Below are 15,552 nucleotides of genomic sequence, written 5' to 3' on the forward strand. Positions count from 1 at the left end.
AATAAAGCTGATGCTCGACTAATTTTTCTCCCGTTTTCGTACTTCTCCTTTCTTTGCATTGTTCATTGTTTATTGGCTTTGCCTCCCTTCATTTCTATTAACACTTTTGTCGGCTCGTGTTCATTTTTTACATGTTAATTTGGTGGTATTAAAGAAAGATGGTATAATATTGGACAAATTGTTTGAGTTTTCCAGCATGTAGTTATGTGTTTTCAATCCTTTGATGCCACTTAGTTTTAAAACCATTATTTAAATTTTGACTTTCGTTTAAAGTTTCACTGTCGCTTTGATTTCTTCAACCCTAATTCGTTTATCAATGTTATGCCATCTAGGGACGGGCTGTGAGCGCTTGTTTTACCTTCAGTTAAATATTTTGATGACTAACACCACTAAATCTCAAACACACTGAGATTTTTTAATACTTGTCACCTTTTAATGTCCTTTGGATCATATGTTTTCGGGCCCCAAATCTGTTGCGGTGAAAAACATGATAGTCAGTGTTTTGCTTTTAGTTATTGGATTTCATTTGAAGACTTGTACTGCTTTTCTATGATTCGAAGAGGAGTACTGGACAAAGTGCCTTGCGATTGGAAATAGTATTGGAAAAGTGTCTTTCTTAATCAATTTTATTGGAGTACATTTTGAAGCAGGAAATGAAACGCTGAAAAAAATGGATTGGTTTGTGAGGTGCAAAAAACATTAAAGATAGGTGGCATAAAGAGTGGTTTTTTTGTTCATATTGCTGCGATTGAGGCGTGACAGAAAAATTCTATAAGCGAGCAAAACTTTTGTTCGTGTACTGATTTTTCAAGATTTTTTTTGGTTTTGAGGATTTTGTTCGGATAGAAGGTTTGAATAAACTACGTTAATGATTTTTAGTGTGTATTGATAGTGTTCTCAGGTTTTTGAAAATTAATTTTCTTCTAATTTAGAAATTTTTCAGCCGTTTTTCGTTCGCGTGCGGTTTTTTCAAGATTTTTGGTTAGGAGGTTTGATTGTGTGCCTGCGAGCGTGTGCAGCGTGTCAGGGCTCACTTTGTTTCAAATTTTACTCTTCTTGAGTCTATAACCTTAGTGGTGGAAATTTCTTAGTTGGAACAATTGCTGAGCTTTGCAAAGCAAAGTGCGATACAGCTTGCTTGATACATGAATACTTCGGCGTGATACAACAACCTTTCATTTAGAAATTTTCGATAGTTTGTTGTAGAGGTTAAACAGCAAGTGCTGAGGGGTTTTAGCCAAGACATAAGTTTAGATAATTATCGATCTGTCTCTATAAATGTGTCAGTCACACCAAGTGTATATGTCAGTTTTGTTGAATCTTCATTCCACGAAGCTCCACGAGAAATCGAGAATTCGAAACTAGAGTCCTCTCTTTCGGTGAAGTTTATAAATGGAACTAATTGAATTGCCAGGCAACATGTCCGGAAAACAAATTCTGATCTGATTTTCTTTGTGCGGTGATCCCTTGTTTAAAAAGGTTTCGGATCCGTTGATCTTCTTTATGGATAATTCTGTAGGAAAGATGGATTTTACCCAGGCGGAAAAAGCAACAAATCAGACATTTGTAATATACAGTGAACGAGGGGATAGGTTGAGAAAGTAATCTTGCCTTTCATAGCTCCCGTTTAGTCTACAAGTGACCTATTTCACTATTTTTATTAGAAACTTTGAGGTTTATGAAAATAATCTCTCCAAGCACTCTTCAAATGCGTGCGTGTGCGTCCATGTGCGTGCGTACGTGTGCCTGCATCTGCGTGCGTGCGTCAGTGTGCGCGCGTGTGTGTATGGGTGAGTGTGTGTATGTCAGTGTATTCGAGTGGGTAAGTGGTTGATGAAATGTTTCTCTACCTGTGAGACGCAAACTCAAGTCAGGTCTTACCTTGTTTCAAATTTTACTCTTGTTGAGTCAATAACCTCAGTGGTGGAAAATTCTTGGCTGGAACAATTGTTGAGCTTTGCAAAGCAAAGTGCGATCGAGATTGATTGATACATGAAAACTTCGGCGTGATACAACCAACTTTCATTTAGAAATCTTCAATATTTTGTAGAGGTTTTACAGCAGCTGCTGAGTGGTTTTAGCCAAGACAAAACTTTAGATAATTGTCCATCTGTCTCTGTAAATGTGGCAGTCAAGCCAAGAGCATATGTCAGTTTTGATAAATATTCTTTCCACGAAGCTCCACGCAAAATCGAGGATTCGAGACAAGAGTCTTCTCTTTCGTTGAAATTTATAAATGGAACTAATTGATTTGCCATGCAACATGTCCGGAAAACAAATTCTGATCGCATTTTCTTCGTCTGGTGATCTCTTGAACAGTTGGATCCGTCGATCTTATTTATGGATATTTCTGTCGGAAAGATGGAGATTTTACCCAGGCGGAAAAAGCAACAACTCAGACATTTGTAATATAGTGGACGAGGGGATAGGTCCCATTTCGTCTACATGTGATCTATTTCACGATTTTTCATTAGAAACTTTGAGGTTTATGAAAATTACCTCTCCAAGCACTCTTCAAGTGCCTGCGTCTGCGTGCGTGTGTGTGTGTCAGTGTATTCGAGTGGGCATGTGCGTGACGAAATGTTTCTCTACCTGTGAGACGCAAACTCAACTCACGCCTTACTTTGTTTCAAATTTTACTCTTCTTGAGTCTATAACCTTAGTGGTGGAAATTTCTTGGTTGGAACAATTGCTGAGCTTTGAGAAGCCAAATGCGATACAGCTTAATTGATACATGAATACTTCGGCGTGATACTACCAACTTTCATTTAGAAATAACCGATATTTTGTTGAAGAGGTTTTACAGCAGGTGCTGAGTGGTTTTAGCCAAGTTATAAGTTTAGATAAATGTCGATCTGTCTCTGTAAATGTGGCAATTAAGCCAAGTGCATATGTCAGTTTTGTTGAACCTTCTTTCCAAGAAGCTCCACGTAAAATCGAGGAGTTGAGACTAGGGTCCTGTCTTTCGTTGAAGTTTATAAATGGAACTAATTGATTTGCCAGGTAACATGTCCGGAAGACAAATTCTGATCGCATTTTCTTCGTCTGGTGATCTCTTGAACAGTTGGATGCGTCGATCTTAATTATGGATATTTCTGTCGGAAAGATGGAGATTTCACCCAGGCGGAAAAAGCAACAACTCAGACATTTGTAATATAGTGGACGAGGGGATAGGTCCCATTTCGTCTACATGTGATCTATTTCACGATTTTTCATTAGAAACTTTGAGGTTTATGAAAACTACCTCTCCAAGCACTCTTCAAGTGCCTGCGTCTGCGTGCGTGTGTGTGTGTCAGTGTATTCGAGTGGGCATGTGGGTGATGAAATGTTTCTCGACCTGTGAGACGCAAACTCAACTCACGCCTTACTTTGTTTCAAATTTTACTCTTCTTGAGTCTATAACCTTAGTGATGGAAATTTCTTGGTTGGAACAATTGCTGAGCTTTGAAAAGCCAAATGCGATACAGCTTAATTGATACATGAATACTTCGGCGTGATACTACCAACTTTCATTTAGAAATAATTGATATTTTGTTGAAGAGGTTTTACAGCAGGTGCTGAGTGGTTTTAGCCAAGTTATAAGTTTAGATAAATGTCGATCTGTCTCTGTAAATGTGGCAATTAAACCAAGTGCATATGTCAGTTTTGTTGAACCTTCTTTCCAAGAAGCTCCACGTAAAATCGAGGATTTGAGACTAGGGTCCTGTCTTTCGTTGAAGTTTATAAATGGAACTAATTGATTTGCCAGGTAACATGTCCGGAAGACAAATTCAGATCTCATTTTCTTCGTCCGGTGATCTCTTGAACAGTTGGATGCGTCGATCTTATTTATGGATATTTCTGTCGGAAAGATGGAGATTTCACCCAGGCGGAAAAAGCAACAACTCAGACATTTGTAATATACAGGACAAGGGGATAGGTCCCATTTCGTCTACATGTGATCTATTTCACGATTTTTCATTAGAAACTTTGAGGTTTATGAAAATTAACTCTCCGAGCATTCTTCAAGTGCCTGCGTCTGCGTGCGTGTGTGTGTCAGTGTATTCGAGTGGGCATGTGGGTGATGAAATGTTTCTCTACCTGTGAGACGCAAACTCAACTCACGCCTTACTTTGTTTCAAATTTTACTCTTCTTGAGTCTATAACCTTAGTGGTGGAAATTTCTTGGTTGGAACAATTGCTGAGCTTTGCAAAACCAAGTGCGATCCAGCTTAATTGATACATGAATACTTCGGCGTGATACTACCAGCTTTCATTTAGAAATAATCGATATTTTGTTGAAGAGGTTTTACAGCAGGTGCTGAGTGGTTTTAGCCAAGTTATAAGTTAAGATAAATGTCGATCTGTCTCTGTAAATGTGGCAATCAAACCAAGTGCATATGTCAGTTTTGTTGAACCTTCTTTCAAAGAAGCTCCACGTAAAATCGAGGATTTGAGACTAGGGTCCTGTCTTATAAATGGAACTAATTGATTTGCCAGGTAACATGTCCGGAAAACAAATTCAGATCTCATTTTCTTCGTCCGGTGATCTCTTGAACAGTTGGATCCGTCGATCTTATTTATGGATATTTCTGTCGGAAAGATGGAGATGTTACCCAGGCGGAAAAAGCAACAACTCGACATTTGTAATATACAGTGGACAAGGGGATAGGTCCCATTTCGTCTACATGTGATATATTTCACGATTTTTCATTAGAAAATTTGAGGGTTATGAAAACTACCTCTCCAAGCACTCTTCAAGTGCCTGCGTCTGCGTGCGTGTGTGTGTGTCAGTGTATTCGAGTGGGCATGTGGGTGATGAAATGTTTCTCTACCTGTGAGACGCAAACTCAACTCACGCCTTACTTTGTTTCAAATTTTATTCTTCTTGAGTCTATAACCTTAGTGGTGGAAATTTCTTGGTTGGAACAATTGCTGAGCTTTGCAAAGCCAAGTGCGATCCAGCTTAATTGATACATGAATACGTCGGCGTGATACTACCAGCTTTCATTTAGAAATAATCGATATTTTGTTGAAGAGGTTTTACAGCAGGTGCTGAGTGGTTTTAGCCAAGTTATAAGTTTAGATAAATGTCGATCTGTCTCTGTAAATGTGGCAATCAAACCAAGTGCATATGTCAGTTTTATTGCACCTTCTTTCTAAGAACCTCCACGTGAAATCGAGGATTTGAGACTAGGGTCCTGTCTTTCGTTGAAGTTTATAAATGGAACTAATTGATTTGCCAGGTTCCATGTCCGGAAAACAAACTCAGATCTCACTTTCTTCGTCCTCTGATCTCGTGTTCAAAAAGATTTCAGATCCGTCGATCTTCTATATGGATATTTTTGTCGGAAAGATGGAGATTTCCCTAAGGGGAAAAAGCCAAAACTCAGTCTTTTGTATTATACACTGGACAAGGGGATAGGTTGAGAACGCAATCTTGCTTTTCAAAGGTCTCATTTCGTCTACATGTGATCTATTTCACTATTTTGCAAACATTTGAAGTTTATGAAAATTACCTCTCCACGCACTCTCTTCAAGTACGTGTGCGTGCGTGCATACGTGTGTGCACGTGCGTGCGTGTGCATTTGCGTGCGTGTGAGTGCGTATGTGCGAGTGCGTGCGTGCAAATGCATGTGCGTGCGAGTGCATGTGCGTGCATGTGCTTGTGCGCCTTCGTGCGCGTGCGTGTGTGTTTGAGTGTGTGTTCGAGTGCGCATGTGGGTGATGAAATATTTGTCTACCTGTGAGACGCAAACTCAAGTCAGGTCTTACTTTGTTTCGAATTTTACTCTTCTTGAGTCAATAACCTCAGTGGTGGAAAATTCTTGGTTGGAACAATTGCTGAGCTTTGCAAAGCAAAGTGCGATCGAGATTGATTGATACATAAAAACTTCGGCGTGATACAACAATTTCATTTAGAAATCTTCAATATTTTGTTGTAGAGGTTAAACAGGTGCTGAGGGGTTTTAGCCAAGACATAAGTTTAGATAATTGTCCATCTGTCTCTGTAAATGTGGCAGTCAAACCAAGCGCATATGTCAGTTTTGTTGATGCTTCTTCCCACGAAGCTCCACGCAGAATCGAGGATTTGAGACTAGGGTCCTGTCTTTCTTTGAAGTTTATGAATGGAACTAATTGATTTGCCAGGCAACATGTCCGGAAAACAAATTCAGATCTCATTTTCTCCGTCCTCTGATCTCTTGTTCAAAAAGATTTTGGATCCGTCTATCTTCTTTATGATATTTTTGTCGGAAAGATGCAGATTTCACTAAGAAGGGAAAAAGCAACAACTCAGATATTTGCAATAGACAGTGGACGAGGGGATAGGTTGAGAACGCAATCTTGCTTTTCATAGGTCTTATTTCGTCTATATGTGATCTATTTCACGATTTTTTTTTAGAACTTTTGAAGTTTATGAAGATTACCTCTCTAAGCACTCTCTTCAAATGCGTGCGTGTGCGTGCTTAAGTGTGCGCGTGTGCGCTTGGGTGTGTGATTGTGTGTGTGTGTGTGTCAGTGTATTCGAGTGGGCATGTGGGCGATGAAATATTTCTCTACCTGTGAGACGCAAACTCAAGTCACGGCTTACTTTGTTTCAAATTTTACTCTTCTTGAGTCTATAACCTTAGTGGTGGAAAATTCTTAGTTGGAACAATTGCTGTGCTTTGCAAAGCAAAATGCGATACAGCTTGCTTGATAAGTGAATACTTCGGCGTGATACAACCAGTTTTCATTTAGAAATTTTAGGTAGTTTGTTGTAGAGGTTAAACAGCAAGTGCTGAGGGGTTTTAGCCAAGACATAAGTTTAGATAATTGTCCATCTGTCTCGGTAAATGTGGCAGTCAAACCAGGCGCATAAGTCAGTTTTGTTGAATCTTCTTTCCATGAAGCTCCACGAGAAAACGAGGATTCGAGACTAGAGTCCTGTCTTTCGTTGAAGTTGATAAATGGAACTAAATGATTTGCCAGGCAACATGTCCGGAAAGCAAATTCTGATCTCATTTTCTTCGTTCGGTGATCCCTTGTTTAAAAAGGTTTGGATCCGTCGATCTTCTTTATGGATTTTTTTTGTCGGAAAGATGGAGATTTCACTAAGGGGGAAAAAGCAACAACTCAGACACTTGTAATATACAGTAGACGAGGGGATATATTGAGAACGCAATCTTGTTTTCATAGGTCTCATTTCGTCTACATGTGATTTATTTCACGATTTTTCTTTAGCACCTTTGAAGTTTATGGAAATTACCTCTCCAAGCACTTTCAAATACTGGGAACAACAGTGTCCTGAAGAGTGTAAGTTTCACGTTGCTAATAAAGAGGTGAGAAATTTTCCTGCATACTACGTACAAAACTCTATTCGCTTTTACAAGTCTTGAGTCTACATGCTTTTTCCAGCTGAGTTTTGGCTCAATCAATATGCCTAGATCTTTGCACCTTTGTCAATTGCAAGTTCCATTTTATTTTCATCCACCCATTCTCGATAGAGATCAATCTAGGTCGACGATTTTGAATTTCATCGCCAAAATCTTCTAATCGTCAGCAAAAATGTAAGGCGCAGAGAATTTAAGTCTATCAAGTAGGTCGTTGATAAAGGACATCAGATGTGTTCCAAGAATGGATTATTAACGGATTGGCAAGTGATTCAAGAAATTTTGAATGTGTTGACAACTCTAGCAAACTGCCTTCTGTTCTACAAATAGTCGATCAGTACTTCAAGTAGGCACCCTCTACCTACGCCCATCTTGGCCACTTTTTATATGAGTTCGCGGTGTGTTACCTTATCAAAGGCTTCTGAAAAGTTAATGTACAAGGCAATCACTTGGATTTTGATCTAGGGTTCCGGATTTTGATCTGGAGCGTGGTGATATTTCTGAGAATGTCAACATGTTAGTGACCATTGATTTGCTACATGACGTCGATCTAACTTCTTGTGTATTGGATTTGAATGGAAGTAGTTGAGATTTGCGTTCTCAATTCTTGTCATTTGTCATAATTTTCGGCACTGCTGTTTATTCAGTAGGTTTGTGCAAGGGGTAATCCATGGTGGGAGTTGTCTGTGTACGGTTCTCCGAGGGACATGGGCTCCTTTTCTATTTTCAAGGAATTGTTAGAATTCATCGCACATTTTACGTCATTTCGATCACTTCTTGGTAATTCGTACTACCAAAGCTGTGACAGGATCCCCTGACTGGCTTGTTATCTAGCACTGGACATTCAACGCGCAGCTGAATTGAAGTGATCAAAACAGTCGCAAATGATGTCAAGTATAGCGTGCTGCATCGAATAGGCAGTTTTTCTGGTAGGTAACATCAAATCTATTATTGATACATGTGCGAAAAATAACTGCTTGCATCAGTAGTTTATCATCAAACTCATCCATCGATGATGGCTTGCTTAAAAACATATGCGATTACTATAAACTCAATTGACATCAGGGAAATTTATATCACCACTTAACACTAAGGGATCTTTGCTTGGAAGTGTGTTCACGAGATTAGAGAAGTCTATTTGCGCGTAGCTATAACGACTGTCTTTGAGTGTATAAAAACTTGCACGGATTACAATTTCCATATTCATTAGCTTGATTAGACATACGACACAGCTTTCTGAGCGATCGAGCGCCATTTCTTCAGAGGCGAGAGAATTGACCGCTAGAGAGCACACCTTAGATACGTTTGCCATTGGCCGTCAATCCGTGGACGCTGCTGCAGTTTCGGGTATTACACTACTTGTTTATAGTTCCAAATTTCTACTGCTCATTTTTTCGAAAAATTCATTAATCAATTACCTACTCTTCTTCAGGATCATGTTTTCTATATTGGCATCCTCGGGAAACATTGCTGGCAAATAGTAAAATTTTTTCGCAACTAAGACATTCCTTTTCTTCTTGGCAGTTGCCAGATGAGCCTAGCTTCATTTTTTATTCAAAAACGTTATGAGCAACGATCTCGGATTGCATCTCTTGTCATCGAATCTTCCCATTCTCTTCATTTCAATCACTTGGGGTCTGTGGTTGGATACCGCATGTGTTCAGTATCTCAGCTACTTTTTCTTTGTTTGGGACAGGATTTTCAACGTTACTCTTTTTTGGATCTTCGAGGATCTCTTGGATGATTAGCATCTGACTAATGATGTGATTGGTCTTTTTGTGCGTTTCCTGCTCTGTTTTGTGCTTTGGCAGAGCACTGGTAAAATTCTGGGATAGGAGTGAGCTGCAGGTCTATTCAAATTTCGCGTGTTTCTCAAAGCTTCATTTAATTTAGTATCAACAAATTCGTTCAGTCTCTTTTCCATGCCAATGAGTTTTAATTTGGTCGAGACTCCAGTCTTTCTACCAAATTGTTCTGCGCAAAACTCCTGAAGAACTTACCTCGTGCATTGTTTTTGTGTCAACAGTTGCATAGCAGCATGGTCTGGGTTTCGAGTTCTTTGACTCCATTCACTGCCACTGGAGTTAAGCCAGTACTTTCACGTGTCAGGTGGAGATTTATATTGCATGCCACACAGACAAACCGAATCATTCCCAGGTGTTCTTTATGCAACTTTTGCAATTTTTCGTCATTGCGAGTCACTTTTACTCTGGGTCAAGCAACTCAAGGACTACACACGTCAATTACTTTGAATAATGGGAGTAGCTACTTACCTGGAACTTGAATTCTGGGTCATTTGATTCTAGTAGGAGTACACAAATTACAAAAGGATTAACATTTACTGAGAGAAAGTTTTTGCAGCGTTTTGCTTTGCCCTTATCAACTTTTAGATGGCTTGCAGGTAAAAAATGGAGTTCTGATTATCACTATTCCAAAGTAGTCAGAAGGTGGTGATCACAGGCAACCGCGGCTACCTCGCAAAGCAATTATTATCTAAAACTATTTAAAATAATTTAAAAAGAATTTTTCAAATCCCCTTAAAAAAACTTCATTTTTGGATACATTTAAGTAATCACTCTACACGTCTTCTGTTTCTGAGAGCTCAAATACTAAACAACCAGGAATCCATTTGCTTTTGGCTTTTTTTGAAACTTAGTATCACTCATTGCCAAAGAAGATTATTTCTTTTGAACAATATTTTGTCCTGACGTAAGTCGTTTTATTACTGATATTTAGTTTTCAATGTTTTCTTTTGATTTATAACAACTTGTTTTGCTATCGCAATTCGGAAATAAATAAAACAACTTGTTTTAACAAAGTTTTCCCCTCGCCATAGAGTTTAAATAAGAGACACAGACAACACTGGTTTATTGATTAAAAATTAGATGTCTGATGCTCCAGCTCACTAACTTCTAGATTGAATATCTTGAGATAAATTGAAATATTACTTTCTACAGGAATTATCATTTTCGCATATTTTTTAAAAGAAATTTCTAAGACAAGAGGTGCCGTCTCTGCTAGATTTCAAAAAACAGAAAAACGTGTTTAAATGCTTGCAATGGCTGCTCTCGAAAGAAGTATTATTCGAAAGGCAGTTCTTTCGCTATCAAATTTAGCCCGCGTTCATTTCCGTCCGTGGATTCAAAAATCTCAACTTACGCTCCTGAAAAAGATTGACAAAAGGAGACGATTCTCTTAGGTTGCGTTTCCTCAGCCCTGTAAGAAGTCTAAGCCTGTCGTGACTGGAGATCTGAAAAGATTCGGGAGAGAACACCGGAGTTCGCTGCTGCTCATAGCTTTGACTCACACCTCCCTCCTCTCCACTACTGGGATTTTCCCCTAAGGCTTTTGCATGATCTGTGCTATACAATTCGCTAGAGTAGGTCTCAGAAGCAGCTGTTTCGGGAGACGACGTCTCTGAGGTAGAGTTACTCATTCATACAAAAACTAAAAAAAGGACACGCTCTTGTTGAGAAAAATGAAATTAAGTCTGAATTAAATAATTCTTCATTTCAACGGAGGCCTGGTTGAACATTTTACAATTCTAAGAAACAGCAACAAGAAATTAACTTGAGTGACATGAGCAGAAAAATTAAGTAAGCATCTATCTAAAAACAAAAGATCGCAAAAGGAAGACGGAACAGAACATTTATCTTGAATTGGGTCTATCGCTGTTCGGCGGGGAGCTAAAATTAGACGAATTAGGACAATCTAAACGCCGATGTTTGGAACTCGAAGCACCACTGATGTCGGAACTATTCGGATGTTTTGAACTTTTACTCGTGATACTTTGCGACTGCATAGCTTGCGACCTCCTCAACTCCGCTTTCTCTTGTTGCTTCTGAAACAATCCTGAGATTACAACGAGTGCATGCGTTTTTATGCATATCTCAAACTACGTGGCGGCATACCTTCAGTCTCCATTGATTTTGTAAATAAGTTGATACAATAGTCGACTTCTCAGTTTCAATTTCTAAACAGAATGGTTAACAAATTTGTTTAATTACAAAAATTAAAGTATAAGTTGTCTAACTAGATGACGGCGGCAACTCCTCTGTCGAAATGTACAAGTCACTTCTGTCGGAAAGCTGAAAGATAATTGCTAATATGTTATCTTGAACCGTTTCTGATCCAAGTTGAGCTCTTGAAACGAATTTCACCTTTTTGGATAAGACTTTTCCTTCTTTAATTTGGGAAAAGCTTCTTTGGGAACGCACAGGCAGATTAGTCAGTCCGAAAACCTACAGAAGTTGAAACAACTGTAACAGATTATTTCAAAGCGCAAAGATTACAAACTTACTAATTGATTAGGTTCACTTTTTAATTCACTCATCTGGCCACCTGAAGAATAAACAATACAATTCTGTTCCCCCAGTGTTTTTATGACTCCAAGTTACAAAATGTGTTGCTATATAGCACGTTACTATGTAAAAATAATGCACGTTCACCTGGGGGTCATAAAACATAAATTCCCACTAAGCTGGGGGGTGGGGGCGAAACAGAATAGATCCCAATATCCATTAGTAGAATCGCTATTAACTGAACATTAAACTACTACTTTTTGCCGCACCAATTTATCGATGCAGCAAAGAATAAAAGCTATTATAAAAACCATTTACGAGACTCAGCGTAAAGCAGCAGTCTGATGTGTTCAGATTAGAAGCCAACAGGTTTTCTGTGATCAATTTTAACTGATATATTGGTAGAGATAGTACCAGAGTAGGCTTCAGAGCATGAGCTCTAGGTGATTCACACCTTTTACAGATCAAAATTTAGCTTAATCGTAGTTTGCCTTCGATGTTACAGTTTCCGCATCTGCGAGAGATCTCCATTTCCATTCGTTAGTCTCACTACCTTTTCATGGATTAATTTTGCTGGAGGTCCGTTAATGTCTATTTAGTAGTAGTGGTCGCAGATTCTGGGTATTACTCAAACCCAAGGGTGGTCTGCACCCTCGTTAGTTAGTACACTTCATCTTTTTCCAAGGATTGCAATTTCCACATCTAAATATGCACCATGTTCATTTGTCATTGAAATTGGAGGAAGATATCTGTCTTGTCTTCCATGAACAGTCGCAGAGGCACCGATGAAGCCCTTGTATAGTTCTTTAGTAAGTATCGAGTAGTTGGCGTCGGTCATCCGTCTGGATTGGCTTATACACATAGCAGCTCGCTTCTTTCAGATTGCCTGGTGCCAACGCGTGTAATTCTAAAGAGGGACGTCATAGTTGTCGCTGGGTATGGCTAGCAGAATCAGAATGTCGCGCATCTCAATATAAACACTTTCCGGGTACAATTTTCCGGACTATTAGTTACAATAGAGTCTCAGTTCCCGTTGCTTTTCCAACATCCTCAAGGGTTTTATTTGTCAAGGTGGCTTACAGTTTTCCTCTAAGTCTGAGGAGTGCTGATTTCTTGATGTTTGGTAACAATCTATGAGAGTCCAACAATTTTTCGACTTTTGCTGTAGCACTGTTCAGTTGGCCTTGGTTGGGGATGATGCCTTTGAAGGGCATAGCCGTAGCCAATAACTTCAACGAAAGTTCCAGGAAGGTCGTTGATTAACAGTAGAAAGAGGACGCCCTAAATGGACTCTTGGGGGACTGCGCTTGTCGTTTTCAGGGTGGATGAGTTGTCTTCAATGTGCACATATTGTTGGCTAATTGTCGGGTAAGAATAGACACGGAAGGGAAATTTTATCCAGGTGTCTTGCGGAATAATATCGAACGCGATGGCAAAGTCTTAAAACAGGAGTGTTGTTGTTTAGGCCAGGATTTCTCCAAGCCTCGAGACTGATTCTTCGGGGGACCGCCAAAGATCTTCGCACTTGATTCCACCAATACATTCAACAACGTGCGCTGCTGTTTCACGCTCTTTACGACATTTCCTGTAAGTGTCTGGTTCGTCGCTCTTGATTTTGTTTTTGAAGTCTCCTAACAGAGGACAGTAGGAAGACCTCATTTGAGAGAGGAATACCCTTGCTTTTCGGGAGAGTCCTACCTCGCCACTTCTTTGGGGGTCACGCTGGGAATGGCGTGAAGTAATCTGTTGGGTTCACTGTTTCATCGAAGATTCCGCAAATTTGGTTTGTAGAATATTTTGCACTTTTAGAATTTTCATGTCAATTTCGTATGTTTCTTCACAATTTCGTGCAAAAGTAAAAAGCGTTTTATTCCTTTTGTAGGTGGGTTTCGTCAGTAGATCATTGCAATGGCGGTTGGGGTCATGAATTGAGGCTGCAAACTGGGCTGTCAAGAGTTTGCAGTAATTTTCTACGGAGAGAATTCTCGTTTCGCGGCGAAGATGGTCAATTTTGTACATCCAGTTATAACTCTCAATGCTTCGTTTTGTTTACTTTCAAGTTTATTCCAATTGGTTCCTGGCAATGTCTCCTGGTTCTACGCGCCACCAGTACTCCGAAGAAACTCACGAGGATCGACAAACCAAACGGAGACAAATATATCCTGGATCTTTCCAGACTTCGAGACTGCTATTCGGGAATTCCGCCGGCGGGTTTTTGTTCCTGGATCAGCCCATGCCACCGACGCTGATCCGTGCTCTTAAAATAGGACTACCAGTTGAGGTGTTTCAGGTTGTACTTACACCTCATACAATCGGTTGGGAATCAACAGGAGTTGGATTGCCACCCTTCTTTTATCGCCAATTAACCCTGTCTCCGAAATCTTTGTACAGCAGCAGAAAAAACAAATCCGTCTGCAGAAGCTCATATCAGCTTTGTTATGCTCCTTACAAATTGGTGTTACTTGGTACGTGTTCCGAGATTTAGGACAATGAAGATAAAAATAAGATAACATACCCTAGTTTTACGCCGTAAAAATTGAAATATGGAGGCAACATTACTCCAAAAGTTCATCACAATTCAAAAGCGCTTTAAAAACCATTAGTATCTGTCATGCTGAACATCAATTTCAATTGCATTCCTGCATATGCTCTCCCTCGTATGTTTTCCGGCTTCTGAAAGTTTGATTACTGATTTTCCTTACTTTATGATGAAAACTATGACGCTTGTTTTGCAACTCGTGATTCAGTTGTACATTTTACTTTCTTCTTTTTTCTCAGTTCTCGTATACGCATTAGGATTTTTTTCACACAATTCGAATACTGAATCTACTATTGTTTGTGAAATCTTGTTTTGCACCGCAATGCAACCTCTACTCTGAGAAAACGACAGGGCACAGTCAGCGTTTCAGTACAAACTTAACTGATAAATTTTGTCTCTCTGAGTTCGCAAAAGATAACGAAAAACACATCATTAGGAGACGAAGTTCGCGAAAGACAACCACTATTATTTACAAAATCTTGTTTTGCACTGCAATTTGATCTCTACTCCAATTAAGAACACATGGCGCTGTCAGCGTCTCAAAACTACAAAATAGAACTCCCGTTATTGATATATTTTGTCTCTCTCTAAGCTCACAAAAGAAAATTATTTTGAAAAATCTGCAGTGTGAAATTCGCCAACATAATTTTTACGATGAAGCGATCGAAGGATCTTGGTATCAGTCAACACGTGGAAGAAACAAAGGACAAAAAGCAGATCAAAATGTATCGAAGAAATGTCCTGGAGCTATACAATATGAAATTTTTTCAGCTTGAAACAAATGTAATCTTGAAACAAATGTAATCAAAGAATGGTCTCCTTGTTGTTTCTAAGTGCCGGTGCGTGGCCAGAAAGATGAATATAAGAAGCAATCTGAGCATGCTGTGCTAAATCCGCAACCTTTTTTACGATAGATCTCATCCCATTTCGAAAACATCCAACGTTGCACTCATATATTGGGTTTCTAGATTTAACAAAAAATTTTACGAGGTGAGAGTTATGAAGATTCATTAGAATTTTACGAACAAGCTGAAAAACTTCAATTGGAAGACGAAAGAACACGCTAATAGGAGACACAATCACTGAAAAAATTTAGGAAATATGAGACACAAAGCGATTAATTGCGGTTAACGGACGATGCTAACTTTATCTTAATCGTAAAATTCTACTTGTCTGGTCTCTCATGAAACGTCGAAAACCAACGGACGAGTCAGAGGTCCGATGTGTTCGGATTATAAACCAACAGGTTTTTTTTCAATCTGTTAGTTACTCTCAATCTGTTAATTGTTGTCAATCTGATCTATTGATGAATATTTAAAGAGCAACATCAAATTCAAACATTGTGTCATATTCTTATGCA

At 39.2% G+C, this 15,552-nt stretch overlaps 2 protein-coding genes across 2 annotated transcripts in view; both read right to left on the minus strand.

Moving 5' to 3' along the window:
* LOC142358744 (autophagy-related protein 16-like) overlaps nucleotides 1-10,827 on the minus strand; it is a 42,454-nt gene extending 31,627 nt beyond the window's left edge. The window contains exon 1 of the mRNA XM_075410303.1: nucleotides 10,512-10,827. Coding sequence (XP_075266418.1) covers nucleotides 10,512-10,788 — 277 coding nt within the window. The 5' untranslated portion in view covers nucleotides 10,789-10,827. The remainder of the gene's footprint in view (nucleotides 1-10,511) is intronic.
* A 47-nt stretch (nucleotides 10,828-10,874) lies between these two features.
* LOC142358745 (uncharacterized) lies at nucleotides 10,875-11,754 on the minus strand. Its single transcript, XM_075410304.1, has 5 exons — nucleotides 11,653-11,754; nucleotides 11,513-11,593; nucleotides 11,386-11,440; nucleotides 11,264-11,325; nucleotides 10,875-11,193 (listed from the first exon to the last, which is right to left on the minus strand). Exons 1-5 carry the CDS (start codon nucleotides 11,683-11,685, stop codon nucleotides 11,002-11,004), a joined length of 423 nt encoding a protein of 140 aa, XP_075266419.1. The 5' UTR covers nucleotides 11,686-11,754; the 3' UTR covers nucleotides 10,875-11,001.
* Between the last annotated feature and the right edge of the window lie 3,798 nt (nucleotides 11,755-15,552).

Source organism: Convolutriloba macropyga, chromosome 2 (assembly GCF_964194025.1).
Source record: "Convolutriloba macropyga chromosome 2, txConMacr16.3, whole genome shotgun sequence".
In the NCBI taxonomy this organism is placed as follows: Eukaryota; Metazoa; Xenacoelomorpha; order Acoela; family Convolutidae; genus Convolutriloba; species Convolutriloba macropyga.

What these genes read in the sequence shown, in the direction of transcription:
- LOC142358745 (XM_075410304.1), bottom strand. Translation starts at nt 11,685, where the DNA reads ATGAGTGAATTAAAAAGTGAACCTAATCAATTA. An exon ending in AAAGTGAACCTAATCAATTA is followed by an intron (nt 11,594 to 11,652) that starts GTAAGTTTGTAA and finishes CAACTTCTGTAG; the next exon opens with GTTTTCGGACTGACTAATCT. An exon ending in GGAGTTGCCGCCGTCATCTA is followed by an intron (nt 11,326 to 11,385) that starts GTTAGACAACTT and finishes CATTCTGTTTAG; the next exon opens with AAATTGAAACTGAGAAGTCG.